General features: G+C 44.2%; 1 protein-coding gene across 1 annotated transcript; it reads right to left on the bottom strand.

The window, feature by feature from the left end:
• Positions 1-2,001: 2,001 nt before the first annotated feature.
• LOC130748624 (uncharacterized) lies at positions 2,002-2,490 on the bottom strand. The gene has a single exon (XM_057601858.1). The coding sequence runs from the start codon at positions 2,488-2,490 to the stop codon at positions 2,002-2,004; it is 489 nt and encodes a 162-aa protein (XP_057457841.1).
• Positions 2,491-19,962: the final 17,472 nt, after the last annotated feature.

Below are 19,962 nucleotides of genomic sequence, written 5' to 3' on the forward strand. Positions count from 1 at the left end.
GGCTCTGACTCTAGTCAATACTCACAATTATCAGAAGCATTTAGCCAAGAGTAACCAACGCAACGCTTTCGCACTCACTATGTTCTGATTGAACAGTAGTATATGCTTCAGAAGTTCTGAAGATGATAAGCTCTGATGTGGATTTAGATCACTTCAAGTTCTGAAGACCAGAAGCTCTGAAGGTCCAGAGGCTCTGAAGGTCCAGAGGCTCTGAAGGTCCAGAAGCTCTGAAGGTCCAGAAGCTAAGAAGTAAAGATTCTGAAGTCCAAGAATAAGCTGGCTTTGAAGACCAAGTACTTCCAACTCTGATGTCCAGAAGCAAAAGATACGAAGGTCAGAGGATCCAAGCATCCCTCTGGCTCTGATCACCAAGCTTCACAAGTTCCAACATGAAGCGTTGTTTGATCAGAAGTCAACTAGGATAAGGCTCACGTCGCTGTCCAAGTACAAAAGCAATTGTACTATCCTGACGACCTTACCTAAGATGTTCAGCCATAGCAGAATCTGGAAGTTCCGGATTTGCCCTCCAACGGTAGCATTTCAAACAACGGATACAACCTTAATCCTTGGAGTATAAATAGAGGCTGAAGTTGGAAGAAGAGGCTAAGAAACTTTGTACAAGCTTAAGCAACCATTCATTATTCTCTTAGCAATTTTTCTTCAATCGTTCTTATTGTTTTTACCGTAGCTTTCTTAGAAGCATTCATTGTAAACCCAAAACCCTCAAACAGTTAGTTTGATTTCCTTAAGGGACCAAGGTTGGTCAGCTTCTTGAGAAGACTAAGAGAGTGAATCTTAGTGTTTTCTAGTTCATTGTATTGTTAGTCATTGAGCAGGTAGCTAGTGCAGTTGTAACAAACATTGAATAGTGGATTGCCTTCATTCTAAGAAGGAAGAAATCACCTTAACGGGTGGACTGGACTAGCTCGAGCGATTATCAAGTGAACCAGGATAAAATACTTGTGTGCTTCTCTTCATCCCTTATCTTTGCACCTCGATTGTTTGTTCGAGAGATTTGTCTAAATCTTAAGAGGGAAAAGTTTTTAGTGGAAAATGCTATTCAAACCCCCCCTTTCTATTGTTTTTCATACCTTCAAAAAAGAGTACATCTTTATTTTTTAGTCCTAATTTTGTTCCAAGCTTGCTCTGCTGGAGTCAAGTCCTTGCTCGTCTCGCCATGCCGGTGGCTGCCTTCTGTCGCCATTCAAAGCACCTCGCCAAGAATCCCATCTCTCGACCCTGAAGTGCTTGCCACCCAACCTGCATCCTCTGGAAACCAAACCTCTCGCCCGGACCTCCTGTGGTGAAACTGATTTTCACCCACCTTGAATTTGACCTTCAATTGTTGAGCTGTTTTGGGGGGTTTGAAACCCGTCGCCCCCGCCGCCCCCGCCGCCTTCCAATACACCATTTTTCCCTTGCCTTTGTTCTCTGGGCGATACTCATGACGCATCGCCCGTACCTTCCCAGATTTACTCTGGAACCACCCTGCTAAGCTGCTTTTCCCTTTCCTTCGTTTTTGCTGCAATGATTCTGGGAGACCACCGACGGCGACTTCCCAAATTTTCCATGGCCGCCATTGTTCTAACAATGCTCCGAAGGGACTGCCGCCTGCTGCTCCATTTTCCCCTTTCCGTCACCTTCGAAGTGACTCTTTAGGAGAATCAGCTTCTTAAACTTGGGCAAGCCCCACTTGGCATCCTTCTCACTCCAGTAAAAAAGGTCTAAATTTTTTCCTACCAAGTTTTCCAAACAGTATTCTCGCTCCATTGTAAGCTCAGGATCAATCTTCAAGACTCCCCTACTAAACTTGAAAAGCTCAAGATCTCCGATCAAGCCTTCCCATCATTCCTCCGCAAGAGGACCGGTGAACTGCCCATCCCTACCTGTCCTCTTTTCAGCTCTTTCTTCATAACGGCTCGCTCTGCGCCTTCCGTTCCTCGCGCCAGCCAACTGTCCCTGCCTGCTTGTTCTACCCTAGTCCTTCTCTTGAACGTCCCTCTACTCCTGATCTCCCTCTAAAACCTCAATTTCGTGGCACCTGTGACCTGCAACAGCTCCCTTCTTGCCATACAAACTCAAACTGTTGTTGTAACATTCTCTTGCTCTCCGCTGATCAACTGCTATCTTTCCGACCTTGTCGTTGTTTAGCGGGTACTTCACCGCCAGGGGAGCCGTTGAAATCACTGCACATAGAAGATTTAGCATGATCTGACCAATGATGATGTTGTACGACGCTACTACCTGCAAAACCAAATACCTTACTCGCAGAACCTTCGCGTTGTCATCAATACCAAAAATTGTGTCCATATCCAGGTAGCCGTGCACCCAAACTTGTTCTCTTGAGAATCCTACCAGAGTTCCTGTGTACGACGTCAGGTCCTGATCTGTCAGCCCCAGCTTGTCGAACGCGTCGCCGTAGATTATATCCGCTGAACTGCCCTGATCCAAGAGTACACGCCTTACGTTGAAACTATTGATCCTTACCATGACCACTATGAGATCATCCTTGTGGGTATTGATCCCTTCAAAATCAGCCGACGACACTACTATATCTGGATGCTGAAAACCAAACAGAATCTCTTGTACTGAACTTACCGCTTTGACATGCCTTCGCCTCGCCGCCTGAGAGTCACCCCAGCCACCGAAGCCTCTGAAGATTGTATTGATGTTCCAACTGGCGGCTCCAGATCTTTGTTGAAGGTTTACTCAGCTCCCTTCTTTCCAGTCGCTAATGTCTCCTTCCGATATCTCGCTGGGGTTCAGCGACGGTTATCCTGTCGGCGCTCCTCTCGTTGGCGGTCCCCTTGCTGGCGATAACCCTATTGACGATCACCTCAATCATACTGCTGTGAGCGTCCTACCTTGATCAGCCTTTCAATTTCTTTCTTCAGGGTGAAGCAGTCATCAGTGTCGTGGCCCGCCGAGCGATGGTACTCGCACAATTTAGTCTTGTCTACCCACTCGTGGCGGGCGCGCCTCTTGCTCGACTTCCGCAACTGCATGCTTTGCTTTTACCTTGCGAAGTGTTGGTCAATCTTCAAGTGCACAAAATCTACCCGGTTTTAATTTATCGAACCACAGAGAATTGGATTGCGAATTTGGTTTAAGATTCAAGTTCAAGGTTGGAAAGCAAATAAAATTCAGTTTTAAGGGTTGATTGTTTAGTTGATTAATTATAAATCTAACAAAGATAAGTGTGTGAAGAACAATGGTGAGCATGCCTTGGGTTCTTGCTTAACTAATTCAGTTCTAATCAACCTATTCTATCCACAAAACTCTGAGTCTCTCCTTGATGCTATAATCTAAACAACTATCTAAAATACTCTCAAATCAAAGGATAAGCCCAATTCCTTGTGTACTTAAACAATTGTTTGAGGCATTAAGTTTTCAATTTCAGATCAACAAACCCCAACTCTTCCTCTATTCCTAGTAGCAAGCATAGAAGAGGTAATCCCACAAAAAGTCTCTAATCTATAACAAACTTCCGTTCTATTATAGAAAAGCATAAAGCTAGCACGCGTTCTAACTTGAAACATAAAGCATGGATATGGGATTCAAGGGTTTACTCAGAGGATTCATGAATAGAAATAGGAATTAAGATTAAAACATCATAAGTCTTACAAAGAAGCCAAAGCAAAAGGGGTTTAGCCAAGCATGGCTATAGAACCCATACAAGAAAGAAAGGATGAAACCTGGAACATGGACTTGGAGAAGCTGTGATAATGCATGAAACACTACATGATACTCAATAAAAAGACTCAAAATAAACTACGAAATAACCCTAAAAACACTACTAAACTAGGGTCATCACGAAGTAAGTCTGTCAGATGTGCACTAAGGTCCTTGTGTGCTTCCTCTCGTCGGGGTGATCCTTGTTGTTGCCAAGGGCGACGCCGCTCAAAACTATCTTTCTTCGGATTAAGCTGGTCCTTGGCGTATTTCTCCGATGACATACCGTTCTTCTCCCTTCGCTTGTTGCTTTCACCTTTCTCCTAGCCTTGCCCGTCCTTTTTCAATTGTTCTACTTGTCCGCCATATTTCTCCTTCTTCGCACGCTTTCTTTTAAACGTTTCATCCTCCTCATCAGAAATGTAAGTGTTTGCCCGCACGCGAATCTCTGCCATGAAATGTCGATGGAAACATTCTACACTTCACCGCGTCCGAGGTCGCGCTTGTCACCATCTTCGTGTTGTAATACAGAAGGTCATCCTTCGGATCCGTCTTCTCACTGTAAGATTCCAGGACAAGATTCTTCAAGTTTTCCGGAATTAAGACCTCTCTCACCGCTGCTGAGAAATGCTCGAATTCCGCTACGACCTCCGCCTCTCGCACTTCTTCGTCCTGCTGCTCATGGCGGAAATAGTCAAGCTGCTCTTGCAAATAGTCATCTGTTTCCGAATGTCGTCAACGTTGCGTATCAAACGCCGTCAATCTTTGTGAGGAAATTGCCTCTGAGGCTGCAGTGATCCATTTTCTGCAAGGATCGGGGAGTTCCCCGGAGTTCCTTGCTGCGAAAGGTGAGGATGGCGGAGTAGGCAACGGAGGTGTTGGAGAAGGAGGATGGGGAAGCGGTGGAGGTGGAGGAGGAATTAGTTGCTCAGGCTGCTCGCGACGAACCTCCTCGCGACCTGGTCTCCCCCTCACACGACGCGATGGTGAACCGCGCCTCTGCTCCTGCGTCTCACTGCGTCGACGACGACGAGTTTCCATCGAAAATAAGGCATAAACCAGAAAATCAAACCGAAAACAACTAAAACCCAAGGAATTCAACGGAATTTCGAACTTCTCTTGATCGTAAAAGCAATCCACGTAGTCTGGGAATCGAAATTCACCGATTCCCATAGACGGTGGAAAATCTTCTAGCCAAGAACATAGAGATATGGTATAGTACCTAGAGTGAAGGGGTTGCAACAAGAGAGAATCTAGAGAGGGAAATGTGTAACTGCCTAGAGAGAGAGAGTGTAACCGCTTAGAAAGAGAAAATAACTGAAGTTAGAGTTTGTTATTGATTAAATGAGCCAAGAGTCTCTTACATGTGGTAACCGCTCCCTAGAACATAGAGATGAGGTATGGTACCTAGAGTGAGAGGATTGCAATGTGAGAATCTTAGAGAGAAAGGACGTAACCGCTTAGAGAGAGAATATAACTAAATTTCAAGCTTTCATTTCTCAAATGAGCTAAGAGTCCTTTACAATTGGTAACCGCCCCCTATTTATAGGCTTGGGGTTGGGCCTAACACCCCTAACCGCTCTTAGTGGGCCAGTTGGGCCTCTTAGGGGAGGCCCAAACTCCCTGGCACATTCACTGCCCTGGGACAAGCGCCCCTGGGCGAGGGCCCCTTTGTCTCGCCCAGTCCACAAGACACCGAGCTCGAAGCATGAGGGCTAAGAGTGTCTTAATAATTGAGGCGTCCAATATGAGAAAAACTAACTAATGTCAAAGCTTAATGATCAAGAATGATTGCCAACATGGCATAGTAAGTAAAGCCAAAGCTAATTTCTGATTCCCTTCACGAGCCCCTCCGAGTCCACAAGTCCACAGGTAGGCTTATGGCGACGGTGCTTGGTTCTCTCGCCCTATTCCAGTTGTGATCGCCGTGAATCATGGTTGCCTGACGCGTGTAGGCCACTTGTAATGTACTGAAGAAGTGCAAAGGCCAGCGAATCTGCAGAATCCCAACCGCTGTCCTCGAAACGTCCCCTCGAACCGCAATAAAGCCTGCCAATTTGAATTTAATCCAATCAACCGTCATGATTTTTATTTAATGCGCCACCCTCGCTACCTGAAATACGCGTCCATTCCCCCAATAATCATTTCATCTTGTCATTATAGGTTACGACTCCTTACTTAACTGTGAATCATCTCCTTTCTTATTTCTTTATTACCTCATTCCTTATTGCCAATGCCCTCATACTCTTCCCGCGAACTCCGACCTCTCCTGCTTCCTTCTTCACAGCTTCTCTTTGGTTAGTATTCTCATCCCTGTTTTTACTCTTTCCTTTTGTTTTCGCGATGCCTCCAACAGTAGCCCTTTCTTCAATGGAGGAAATCAAAGCCCACCGCTTGAAAACCTTCGCCACTCTCCCTTCCCCAATCCAGAACGCTCCTGACCAAGGGATCCTTGACCAACCCTCGGAACTTGTCACTGGTGACTCTGTCTCTGAACTCGCCCGCAGGGTTGGGGGTTTTTGTAGCACCCCGTTGTTAGAAAACCTCCTTCGCACTACAGGTTGCCAAGGCCAAGATCGCTCGTGGCAGCACCGCGCACTTAAGAACCCCAAGTACTCCCATTTCTTTTTTATGTATGAATACCTGTTCCTTGACCTTGGCATCAAACTCCCTTTCTCCCCATTTCTTAGCCAAGTGCTAAGTGACGTCAACGTTTCCCTTTGCCAACTTCATCCCCGCGCCTGAACTTACTTGAGGTGTTTTGAAATTCTCTGCAAGAATGTCGACGTAGTTCCTTCAACTGCCCTCTTCTTCTTTTTCTTTGAAGTGGATTCCCGATCCCTAGGGTCCCCTGGCTGGGTCGAACTGGCGCCCCGCCCGAGCCGGGAATGACTCAGACTCAGCCCTTACCAGGGTGACCCTAAACCATGTCTAGCTCGCCGGTACTTCCGGGTCGTCGTTCATCCAGCCTACCCCTCGTCCTTTACGCAAAGAGACAGGAAAGCACCCTTCCCTTTTTACTGGACCAAGTGCCCTAAACCCGTAGCCGATCCTTCTAAAGCACCTTTGTCCGCCAGAGAGAATTTCGCCCTTGGGGTCCTCGCCTGACTTCCCCGCCTTAGTTGTGCTGAATTACTCGGCGCCCCTGCGGGCTCCAAGCTACTCTCGCAATTAGGTTTCTCTTTTAAATGCTCTTTCAGGTACTCTCTTGACTTTTCTGCTGCTAACAACACCTTTTTGTTTTTGCCTTTCAGGGAATATGAAGTTCTCCACGCTGAGCTCCTGAAGGCTTTCACCTCTGGGAATGCCAAGGTGTTCTCCTCAACCCAAGTCGGGGAAAAGAGAAAATGTTCGTCGGTGCACGCCGAATCATCCAAGAGAAGAGATTTGGGCGAGCCAAACCCTCAGACTATCCCTTCGACCAGCACAGATGGAGGACCAATCGCGTCTGAACCTGCTGCCGCAGATCCCCCACTGGTGTCCACTCATCATGGTGAGACGGGCGCCTCTCTGCCTCCAAACACTCCTCCCACCACGACCCCATTGGAAGGGCAAAAGTCACCTTCCTCCGCTCGCCCGTCGTCTTTCTCACCCGGCCCGACTTCCTTTGACCCATCAACCCCACACCTTCCCGGGGCTAGTGGTGAAGGAGAAAATCCTCCTGCGGACCACCCGGAGGGTCCTTCCAGCGTCTCCTCCCAAGATCCCTTTGTCTTCCTCCTTTCTTACACTTATCTTGAGAAACTGAGGGAGGCCTCCAGCCAGGACCTGCAGGATGTTGCACAGGAAGCTGTGTCCAACCTCCTCCGCGCCGGGTGTTTGTTCACCCAAGTGGCCCATCGAGCACGACCCCTTGCAGGAGTCGCCGAGCTCCGCCAAGAGGTGGAGAAGCTGCGTTCTGACAACTTTCGAGCGAACGATACTTGCTCTAAATTGTCCAACCAATTGGCAGCAGATGAGGGCAAGGTCAAAAAGATGCAGCAAAAGCTCAAGGAGGCGAGGCTGGCAGTTTTAACGACGAACGAGAAAGGGGAAAAGCTTGAGACCCAGGTCGGGGAGCTCCAACGGGACCTTGACGCCAAAGAGGTCGTTGCTGCTTCTCAGGTGGAAATCCTTGCAACCAAAGATAAGGAGATCGCCACCTTGCGTGACGAACTGGCGGGCAAGGGTAAGGCCCTCGCCGAGGCTCAGGCGGATCTGGCGTCTAAGTGCCAGCTCGCGGCTGAAAAGGACGCCCAAGCTAAAGCTCTAGAAGAGAAGATAAGAGGGGAAGCGGCCCAGGCGGCGGCCAAGGAGCGCGTTCGCGGCTTCCTCATTGCTAAGGCCCAAGTCAAACACCTTCACCTTTCTGTTAACCTCAGCTCCTTGGGAATCTTTAAAAAGGTCACCCCAATCGGGTTGGAGGGTCCAGAAGATCCACCGGAAGTTGTCCATGTTGATCTCGGGGATGCTGTGGAACAAGAGAAGAAAACATAATGTTAACTATCCTTAATAATTGTAACATTAGTACTCCTTTATTTTTGTAATAACGTATTTGTTTCAATTGCACGTTTCGATTTTGAGTTAATTAGTTCAAATTTTATTTCCTATGTCTGTTTAATCGCTTTTCCAAAATTTTCACACGCTTCCCTCTCAGTCTCCTCGGGTCTGAATTACGTTTGACGATATTGATGGTGTGTCCGGTTTAACTAGGACTTTTGCTCAGTTTTGAACTGAGGCTTTGTTCACACGCTTTTCCCCTAAGATCAGGTGTGGCCCCGCCAGCTTTACTTGGCGAGGACTTACAGTGGCTCGGGTCCCAATGGCCATGTGGGTTGCCCGAGCCTTAGCCTAGTTAGGTTCGCTGGCCTAAATTTCGGGGAGGCTATTTTGGATAAGAAGCTTATCCGCACACGTCGCCACGGGTGACGGCGAGCAGCGTCGGCTTTTCCGGAGCAATCCCCAGACATCAAGGTCATGTTGGGATTGCCACCTTCAGGGAATTTTTCCCGCCTAGCACTTGCCGCAATTCAGTGTGGTTGAAATTGCTTGATACAATTTTTGTATTTTCAATCAGACGTTATAGTCAACAAACTCCCAAGATGGAGAACAAGAACGTGTCTTTGTTTTTACAATTTTTAGGCGTTTTAGCCAACAAACTCCCGATATGGAGAACAAGAACATGTCTTTGTTTTTAATCCTGCGGTCTTCATGAGTCTTGTTTATTCGATTTCCCTCGCCTCCAATCTAATCTCTTCCTCAATCTTCAGCTGTAGTAGTACCTCAGGCTTGATGCGTTCCAAGATCGCAGCACTCGCCTCCCATCCAAACTCTCGAGGTGGTAGGCCCCCTTCCCCAACGCTCTCAAGATTCTTTAAGGGCCTTCCCAGGCCGGACTCAACTTATTCCCCACATTCCCAGTTTTTTTCTTAAGAACCAAATATCCTTCCTGCATCACACTTGGGCGGACTTTTGAGTCATACCTCGCCGCAGTTCGCCGTTTCATCGCAGCCTCTCTGATATGAGCCTCATCCCGCGTTTCCGACAGCAAGTCCAGTTCCACAACCATATTAGAAGAATTCTCGCCCTCGAACTGTGGTGTTGTTCGCCAAGAGCTGTTTTCTATTTCCACATGCAGCATGGTGTCCGCCTCGTAGGTCATTCTGAAAGGAGTTTCCTTTGTGGTTGAGTGCGACGTAATGTTGTAGGACCAAATCACAACCGAGAGCTCGTCCAGTCAGACTCCCTTTGCCTCAGAGAGTTGACGCTTTAAACCTCGCAAGATCACTTTATTTGCTGACTCCGCTTGGCCATTGGTCTGAGGGTGTTCCACTGAAGAAAACCTCAGTTGTATGCCTATTTCCTCGCAAAAATCCCTTGCTTGTTTGCTTGCAAACTGCGTCCCATTGTCCGAGACAATCGCCCTCGGGACCTCAAACCGGCACACGATCGTTTTCCAATAGAAACTTACGATCTTTCCCGCGGTGATGGTCACAAGGGGTTAAGCTTCTACCTACTTTGTGAAGTAATCCACCGCTACAAGGAGGAACTTCATCTGTGACCTGGCGGCCGGAAAAGGTCCCACCAGGTCGACTCCCCACATGGAGAAAGGCCATGGCGCGCTGATCGTAGCCAATTGCTCTGGCGGGGCTTTGGGAAGTCGGCAAACATCTGGCATTTTTCGCATTTTTTCACAAATTCGGCGCAATCTTTCCTCATCGTGGGCCAGTAGAAGCCTGCCTTGAGGACTTTGCACGCCAAGGACCTTCCCCCGATGTGGCTGGCACAGACTCCCTCATGAACCTCCGCTATGACGGCCTCGTACTTTCCGAGCAGCAGACACCTCAGGAGGGGCGAGCTAAATCCTCTTCGAAAAAGTGTGTCATCGATCAGTGCGTAGTGTCCCGCCTCTCGCCTTTGCTCCTTCGCGTAATTTAATACCTCGCCCGGCTTTCTCGCCAAGATGTCCACGATGAGGTCCATCCAAGTTTCTTGGCGCTCGACACTGGCCACCAGCTCCCCCTCTATACTCAGATTGACCAGTGTCTCCTGAATCATACTCCGATTATTCCCAGGCTTCCGGGTACTTGCTAGCTTTTCCAGGGCATCCGCCCTTTGATTCTTCACCCTTGGCACGAACTCAACTACCACCTCCTGCAGTTGACCCATGAGGAGTCGTACGCGCTCCAAGTATATTTTACCAGGGCAGGCTCTTTTACCTGAAACACCTCATTTACCTTATTTGCTACCAGTAACGAGTCTGTTCTAACTAGCAAACTGTCGATCTGAACCTCCATGGCCAACTTCAAGCCCGCGATTAACGCTTCGTACTCCGCCTGATTGTTGCTTACTTTGAACTGAAATCTCAAAGACTGCTCTAGTATTAATTCCCCAGGCCCTTGCAGCGTGACCCCTGCTCCGCTTCCATTTTCATTCGACGATCCATCTACGAACAGTGTCCATTGCGTACTTACCCTCTCGCCGGCTTCCGGTGTTAACTCTACCACGAAATCTGCTAAAGCTTGCGCTCCTATTTTTCCTCTTTTGTCATATTGCAAACCATACTCCGACAGTTCTACTGACCACGCGACGAGCCTTCCCGATAAGTCTGGCTTCTGCAACACCTGCCTCAAAGGTAGATCAGTTCTTACCTTAACCTGAAAGTTGTGGAAGTAAGTCCTTAGGTGTCTGACGGTCACGAGCACGGCGAGCGCCGCCTTCTCAATCTTCTGGTACCTGATCTCTGCGCCCTGAAGTGTGTGGCTGACAAAGTAGACTATTTTTTGTTCGCCTTCCACTTCTTGGAGAATTACTGAGCTGATCGCATGGTCGCTGACAGAGAAATACAAATGTAAGGGGAGGCCTTGGACAGGTTTTGATAGAACTGGCGGTGCAGACAACAGTTCCTTGAGGCGATTGAAAGCCTTCTCGCACTCTGGGCTCCACTCAAAAGCCGCATTTTTCTTAAGGCATTTGAAAAACGGAGTTGACTTGTCGCCCGAGTGAGGTAGGAATCTAGAAAGGGCCGCAATCCGCCCCGTCAGACGCTGCACCTCTTTCACACTGCCTGGACTCTTCATTTCCTGAATTGCTTTGCACTTGTCCGAGTTGATCTCAATTCCTCTCGATGTTATCATGAAGCCTAGAAACTTTCGTCCTTGTATACCAAAAGAGCACTTTTCTGGATTGAGTCTCATGTTGTGTTTTCGGAGCCTGCCAAAAGCTTCCAGAAAATCTTCATGATGATTTGCTCCCAGAACGGACTTTACGATCATGTCATCTACGTAGACCTCCATGTTTCTTCCTACCTGATCTGCGAAGACCCTGTCCATCAGTCGTTGATATGTCGCCCCGGCATTCTTCAATCCAAAAGGCATTGTCCGATAGCAGTAATTCACCTTGGCGGTCATGAAGGTCGTTTTGTCCTCGTCCGACGGGTGCATTTTGATCTGGTGGTAACCTGAGTAGGCATCCATTAGGCTCAGCAATTCATTGTCGGACGCTCCGTCCACTAGTTTGTGTATACTCGGCAAGGGGTAAGAATCCTTTGGGCATGCCTTGTTCAGATCTGTGTAGTCCACGCACATGCGCCATTTTCCGTTTGCCTTCTTTACCATCACCACGTTCGTCAACCATGTGGGATATTTGATTTCTCAGGAAAATTCCGCCGCAAGTAATTTGTTTACCTCTTGCTGAACGGCCTTCTCCTTTTCATCACCCATGCGCCGGCGTGTCTGGGTTACTGGCTTAATCCCGGGGTCCAAAGCTAGCCTATGGGAAATGAAGTTTGGATCTATTCCCGGCATGTCCTTGTGGCTCCATGCGAAAAGATCCAGATTTTCTCCTAACAATGTTGATAGCCTTTGTTCTTGGCTCTCGTCAACCTAGTCCCGATTTTAAGGACCCTGTCTCCAAATTTCAGCTCCTTGGTTTCTTCGATCGGGGTGGGCCTGTTAACGCGGCCTTCGCCTCTTGATCCAGGCTCTCCTCTGGCACATCGACCTCGTGGCACCGGTGTCCGATCGAGGCACTCTTCCTCCGTACCGATCCACCGCATTGTAGTAGCATTCTCTTGCGATTTTCTGGTCCACACTAATTCTCCCAATGCGCCCGCTTGCCAACGGATATTTGACCGCCAGATGTGCGGTTGAAAACATGGCACATAGCCGATTCAAAGTGTTTTTGCCGATTATTATGTTGTAAGATCCCACCGCCCCTATGACTAGGTATCTTACCTTCAATGTTTTAATGTTCTCAAGCTCGCCAAATGTAGTATCGAGGTCGAGGACGCCCCTCACCCACACCTGCTTGCCCGCAAACCCCACAAGAGAACCTGTGTAGGGAGTGAGATCTCTCTCGTCCAATCCGAGCCGATCAAACGCGTCGCCGTACATGATATCCGCCGAACTCCCCTGGTCCAAAATCACGCGCTGTACATTGAGCTGGTTTACACGGAGCAGGACTACAATCGGGTCATCAAGATGTAGCTTTACTCCAAAAAAGTCAGCAGAGGAATTAGTAATGTCAGGATGCAGAAAACCGAAAGGAACCTCCGTAACCGCATTCACGGCCCTAGCATATCCTTTCCTCGCCGCGCTTGTGACTCCGCCTACTCTGAACCCTCCGGCGATCGCTCCCATTCTTTACGCATTGAACTCGTACCGCCCTGAGCACTCATGGGCCGCCTTGCCGCAAACAACTCCTCAGACTCGTGCTGTAAATCGCGGCATTCCACTGTAACATGGCCCATCGCCCGGTGGTACTCACACCATTCATCCGGTCGCGTGGGTGCCCTTGGTTCACCGATCATTTGCGTCGCCTGCATTTCTTGGCAGATTTCCGTCTGGTTTGGGCCATTCACGTACATCGACCTTCCTTCCCAAGGTGAAGGTTTACATTTTCGTCGCGACTTTCGCTGATCTTTTCGCCTAAACAGCTCAAGCTCTGTCAAAGCCTCCGCCCCTCGGATTTCTTCACCTTGCTTCTCGAGTTAGAGATATCGTGCATTCACAATACATGGACCCCATGATTGAGATAGGTCAACATGTCTTAAAATTTAAGTCGTCCAATTGGATTAGCACATATCGACTCAAATTCAATGACTGCGTAAATGTAGGAATTTGAGATACATTTCCTATAGAGAATCCATTTCCATAAAACAGAGTGTGAATGAATTTAGCACAGTACATGCAGGAGGAGTAATAGGACCCCGAACCTTAAATAAGTGAACTTGTTCGAAATCGTAGAGGAGATTCCAATAGTGCCTCTTGAGCACATAAGAAGCACTTGTGGTGGTTCTCGTCGCAGCCGCCGTCGATCACATTATGAGCAGAGCACAAAAAAAAGGAAGAAGTGAAAGAAATATGAGAATTGGAAGGGAGGGAATGTGTTTTTTATGTGAGGATACGCAATATAAGGCATTGCGTATCCCAATCGACCTTGTTGCTTGCAAATTATCTATGCCATCCTCTAAGGATTTCATCATATTCTCAAAATAATTCTTTGTCACATTAGTCAGATCAATCAGCTTCAGACGAAATTTGTCATGAGATTCTTCTGGATAATCATGACCCAGAAACAATATCAGTTCTGCGTCTGTACATTGATGAAGTTTTGCCAATGCCACCTCAGCTTCAACATGAGTGTACTAAAAAAACTTGACATTTTCGTTCTCAGGGAGAAAGTATCGATATGCACTAGTTCGTTTGAGCATTCTTCTACATTCAGCTATCTGTTGTCAGGCATTTTTCATGAAGTCAAAATAAGTTTCGAGCTTTTGACGTGACATGCTCAAACTCTTTATATCGATAGAACTCAAGTCAACCAGTTTCTCTAGATCCCTTTTTTCTTAAAAAATCATTTGTAGCCCATCGTTCATAGCAGTGAGTGTACCTCTTTGAATAATCTCTTTCTATATTTGTTTTAACTTCTTCCTCGTCCATATCTATAAGTTGCGTCAGATATCACCTAAAAAAACGAAAGTGCATCTGCAAGGCAATAAAATTGGGTAATTCTTTTACATTTAAGTAGTTTCATCATATGCCAATGAATAAAACAGCAAGAAAATAAACCATACAACATTTAAAAACACACAAACAGAGTGCCAAAAACTCGATTTAGAGATATCATGCATTCACAATACATGGACCATATGATTGAGATAGGTCAACATGTCTTAAAATTTAAGTCGTCCAATTGGATCAACACAAATTGACTCAAATTCAGTGACTGCGTGAATGTAGGGATTAGGGATACATTTCCTATAGAGAATCCATTTCCATAAAACAGAGTGTGAATGAATTTAGCACAGTACCTGCAGGAGGAGTAATAGGACCCCGAACCTTAAAGAAGTAAACTTGTTCGAAATCGTAGAGGAGATTCCAATAGTGCTTCTTGAGCACATAAGAAGCACTTGTGGTGGTTCTCGTCGCAGCCGCCGCCGATCACATTATGAGCAGAGCACAAAAAAAAGGAAGAAGTGAAAGAAATATGAGAATTGGAAGGGAGGGAATGTGGTTTTTATGTGAGGATACGCAATATAAGGCATTGCGTATCCCAATCGACCTTGTTGCTTGCAAATTATCTATGCCATCCTCTAAGGATTTCATCATATTCTCAAAATAATTCTTTGTCACATTAGTCAGATCAATCAGCTTCAGACGAAATTTGTCATGAGATTCTTCTGGATAATCATCACCCAGAAACAATGTCAGTTCTGCGTCTGTACATTGATGAAGTTTTGCCAATGCCACCTCAGCTTCAACATGAGTGTACTAAAAAAACTTGACATTTTCGTTCTCAGGGAGAAAGTATCGATATGCACTAGTCCATTTGAGCATTCTTCTACATTCAGCTATCTGTTGTCATGCATTTTTCATGAAGTCAAAATAAGTTTCGAGCTTTTGACGTGACATGCTCAAACTCTTTATATCGATAGAACTCAAATCAACCAGTTTCTCTAGATCCCTTTTTCTTAAAAAATCATTTGTAGCCCATCGTTCATAGCAGTGAGTGTACCTCTTTGAATAATCTCTTTCTATATTTGTTTTTACTTCTTCCTCATCCATATCTATAAGTTGCGTCAGATATCACCTAAATAAACGAAAGTGCATCTGCAATGCAATAAAATTGGGTAATTCTTTTACATTTAAGTAGTTTCATCATATGCCAATGAATAAAACAACAAGAAAATAAACCATACAACATTTAAAAACACACAAACAGAGTGCCAAAAACTCGATTTAGAGATATCATTCCTTCACAATACATGGACCATATGATTGAGATAGGTCAACATGTCTTAAAATTTAAGTCGTCCAATTGGATCAACACAAATCGACTCAAATTCAGTGACTGCGTGAATGTAGGGATTAGGGATACATTTCCAATAGAGAATCCATTTCCATAAAACAGAGTGTGAATGAATTTAGCACAGTACCTGCAGGAGGAGTAATAGGACCCCGAACCTTAAATAAGTAAACTTGTTCGAAATCGTAGAGGAGATTCCAATAGTGCTTCTTGAGCACATAAGAAGCACTTGTGGTGGTAGCAAAGAAATTGAACACACTACCCACCTCCCTCCATTTCTTCTCAGCAACCACCTGCACATGAAAACATGCAGCATCCACAAACCACAAATTGTTTATTTTTTATTTATTAAAAAATTAAAAAAAAATTGTGAAAAATGAGTGGATAATGGAGCCCACCTTCTCATAATCGCTCCTCCTGGTAACCTCCATGTTAAGGATGTGCCAATCCGGCCTCCTCCCACCAATCACAGGAATCCTTGACAAGATGATGAAGGCAAAACGTTCCAAGTATAATTATCACATAATTTTTCAAAAAAAAAAAAACTAAATTTTCACGAATCGAAACGACAAAAGCTAAACAGGTTGCACAGATACCGGAAAAAGATAAACTCAACAAAATAAAAATCACATATCCATTATCCATTATCCATACAGAGCAGTGATGAACTGATGATGTTAATAAGAAAAAAAAATTCAATAATCAGAGAAATTAAGAAATGGAAGCTTACATGTACTTGGAACCCATGTCAAAGTGAAATTGCCTGAGAGTGTCCAAGAAGAGGTAGCATCATTGATGATGTCCTCGTGAGAGGCCAGCAGAGGAGGGTAGAACTTTCCGTCATCACCGCCGCTTTCGGTGGTTCTCGCTGCTGCAGCCGCCGATGGCATTCTGAGCAGAACACAAAAAAAAAGGGAAGAAGTGAAAGAAAGATGAGAATTGGAAGGGAGGGAGTGTGTTTTATGTGAGGATATGCAATGTGAGGTATTGCGTATCTCAGTCGACCTTGTTGCTTGCACATCATCTATGCCATCCTCTAAGGATTTCATCATATTCTCAAAATAATTCTTTGTCACATTAGTCAGATCAATCAGCATCAGACGAAATTTGTCATGAGATTCTTCTGGATAATCATCACCCAGAAACAATGTTAGTTCTGCGTCTGGACATTGATGACGTTTTGCCAATGCCACCTCAGCTTCAACTTGAGTGTACTAAAAAACTTGACATTTTCGTTCTAAGGGAGAAAGTCTCGATATGCACTAGTCCATTTGAGCATTCTTCTACATTCAGCTATCTGATGCCAGGCTTTTTTCATGAAGTCAAAATAAGTTTCGAGCTTTTGACGTGACATGCTCAAACTCTTTATATCGATAGAACTCAGGTCAACTGGTTTCTCTAGAGCCCTTTTTTTCTTAAAAAAACATTTGTAGCCCATCGTTCATAGCAGTGAGTGTACCTATTTGAATAATCTCTTTCCATATTTGTTTTCACTTCTTCCTCATCCATATCTATAAGTTGCGTCAGATATATCCTAAAAAAACGAAAGCACCTTCATAACATAGCAACAAGGTTTTCAATTTTGCTGGGTATGTCTTCGTGAATGGTCGAAATGTGACAACATAAGTTGCTTTCGTTTTTTTAGGAGATATCCGACGCAACTTATAGATATGGATGAGGAAAAAGTAAAAACAAAATTGGAAAGAGATTATTCAAAGAGGTACACTCACTGCTATGAATGATGGGCTACAAATGATTTTTTAAGAAAAATGGCTCTAGAGAAACTGGTTGACCTGAGTTCTATCGATATAAAGAGTTTGAGCATGTCACGCCAAAAGCTCGAAACTTATTTTGACTTCATGAAAAATGCCTGGCAACAGATAGCTGAATGTAGAAGAATGCTCAAATGGACTAGTGCATATCGATACTTTCTCCCTGAGAACGAAAATGTCAAGTTTTTTTAGCACACTCAAGTTGAAGCTGAGGTGGCATTGGCAAAACTTCATCATTGGGCAGACGCAGAATTGACTATGTTTCTGGGTGATGATTATCCAGAAGAATCTCATGACAAATTTCGTCTGAAGCTGATTGATCTTACTAATGTGACAAAGAATTATTTTGAGAATATGATGAAATCCTTAGATGATGGCATAGATGATTTGCAAGCAACGGAGTCGACTGGGATATGCAATACCCCATATTGCGTATCCTCACATAAAACACACACTCCGTTCCTTCCAATTCTCATCTTTCTTTCACTTCTTCCCTTTTTTTTGTGCTCTGCTCAGAATATCATCAGCGGTTGCAGCGGCGAGAACCACCGAAAGCGGCGATTTTGACGACAAGTTCTACCCTCCTTCGCTCGCCTCTCATGAGGACATCATCAATGATGCTAACCTCTTCTTGGACACTCTCAGGAAATTTCACTTTGACGTGGGTTCCAAGTACATGTAAGCTTCCATTTCTTAATTTATCTGATTATTGAAATTTTTATTCTTATTAACATCATTAGTTCATCACTAATCTGTATATATAATGGATAATGGATATGTGATTTTTATTTTGTTGATTTTAGCTTTTTCCGGTATCTGTGCAACCTGTTTAGCTTTTGTCGTTTCGATTCATTAAAATTTAGTTTTTTTTTGAAAAATTAAGTGATAATTATACTTGGACCATTTAGCCCTCATCATCTGGTCAAGGATTCCTGTGATTGGAGGGAGGAGGCTGGATTGGCACATCCTTTACGTGGAGGTTACCTGGAGGAGCGGTTATGAGAAGGTGGGCTCCATTATCCACTCATTTTTCATAATTTTTTTAATGTTTTAATAAATAAAAAATAAACAGTTTGTGGTTTGTGGCTGATGCATGTTTTCATGTGCAGGTGGTTGCTGAGAAGAAATGGAGGGAGGTGGGTAGTGTGTTCAATTTCTCTGTTACCACCAGAAGTGCTTCTTATGTGCTCAAGAAGACTATTGGAATCTCCTCTACGATTTCGAACAAGTTCACTTCTTTAAGGTTCGGGGTCCTATTACTCCTCCTGCAGGTACTGTGCTAAATTCATTCACACTCTGTTTTATGGAAATGGATTCTCTATAGGAAATGTATCCCTAATCCGTACATTCACGCAGTCACTGAATTTGAGTCGATCTGTACTGATCCAATTGGACGACTTAAATTTTAAGACATGTTGACCTATCTCAATCATAGGGTCCATGTATTGTGAATGCATGATATCTCTAACTCGAGTTTGTTGTCACTCCGTTTGTGTTTTTTTAAATGTTGTAACAGTTTATTTTCTTGTTGTTTTATTCATTGGCATATGATGAAACTACTTAAATGTAAAAGAATTACCCAATTTTTTGCATTGCAGATGCACTTTCGTTTTTTTAGGAGATGTCTGACGCAGCTTATAGATATGGATGAGGAAGAAGTGAAAAAAAATATAGAAATAGATTATTCAAAGAGGTACGCTCACTGCTATGAACGATGGGCTACAAATGATTTTTTAAGAAAAGGGGCTCTAGAGAAACTGGTTGACTTGAGTTCTATTGATATAAAGAGTTTAAGCATGTCACGTCAAAAGCTCGAAACATATTTTGACTTCATGAAAAATGTCTGGCAACAGATAGCTGAATGTAGAAGAATGCTCAAATGGACTAGTGCATATCGATTCTCTCTCCCTGAGAACGAAAATGTCAAGTTTTTTTAGTACACTCAAGTTGAAACTGAGGTGGCTTTGGTAAAACTTCATCAATGTGTAGACGCTGAACTAACTATGTTTCTGGGTGATGATTATCCAGAAGAATCTCATGACAAATTCCGTCTGAAGCTGATTGATCTGACTAATGTGACAAAGAATTATTTTGAGAATATGATGAAATCCTTAGAGGATGGTATAGATGATGTGCAAGCAATAAGGCCGACTGGGATACGCAATACCTCATAAGAAATATGAGAATTGGATCCACCATGTTCATAAGAGGACACTTTTAAAAAAAAAAAGTTCAATTGACTTTTTTTGAAAGAAAATATACTTGACCTTTACAATAATAATAATGTTAATTAGTTCATAATAATATTTTATATTTATAACTAATTGTAAAGCTTTTCAATTTCTTATATATTATAATTAAGTTTAATATTATTTTAATTTTTATTACTAATCACAAGTTGGGGAAGTTTAAACTTTCAAGTTTATTTTACAAATAAATAAGTTATTAGTTAACAATAATTTTTCACATGTATTTTTTTAGTAGTATTGTGCTAGTTAAATTTTCACATATAATTATTAGTAGATAGTATTGTGTTATTAACTAGTTTTAGTATTTCATATATTTTTATATAGAATTTTCCCCTTAAATTGTGATTTATGATCAACATTGTTAATGTGAAGGGTTTTCGACTTGCACCTAAATGAAGCACAAACTGTAAAACAGAAGAACTTAGTCATGCATTGCGCCAATTTATGCATGCTTAACCTAACACCTTTACTTATGCTTGCAC

Source organism: Lotus japonicus, chromosome 1, assembly GCF_012489685.1.
Source record: "Lotus japonicus ecotype B-129 chromosome 1, LjGifu_v1.2".
In the NCBI taxonomy this organism is placed as follows: domain Eukaryota; kingdom Viridiplantae; phylum Streptophyta; class Magnoliopsida; order Fabales; family Fabaceae; genus Lotus; species Lotus japonicus.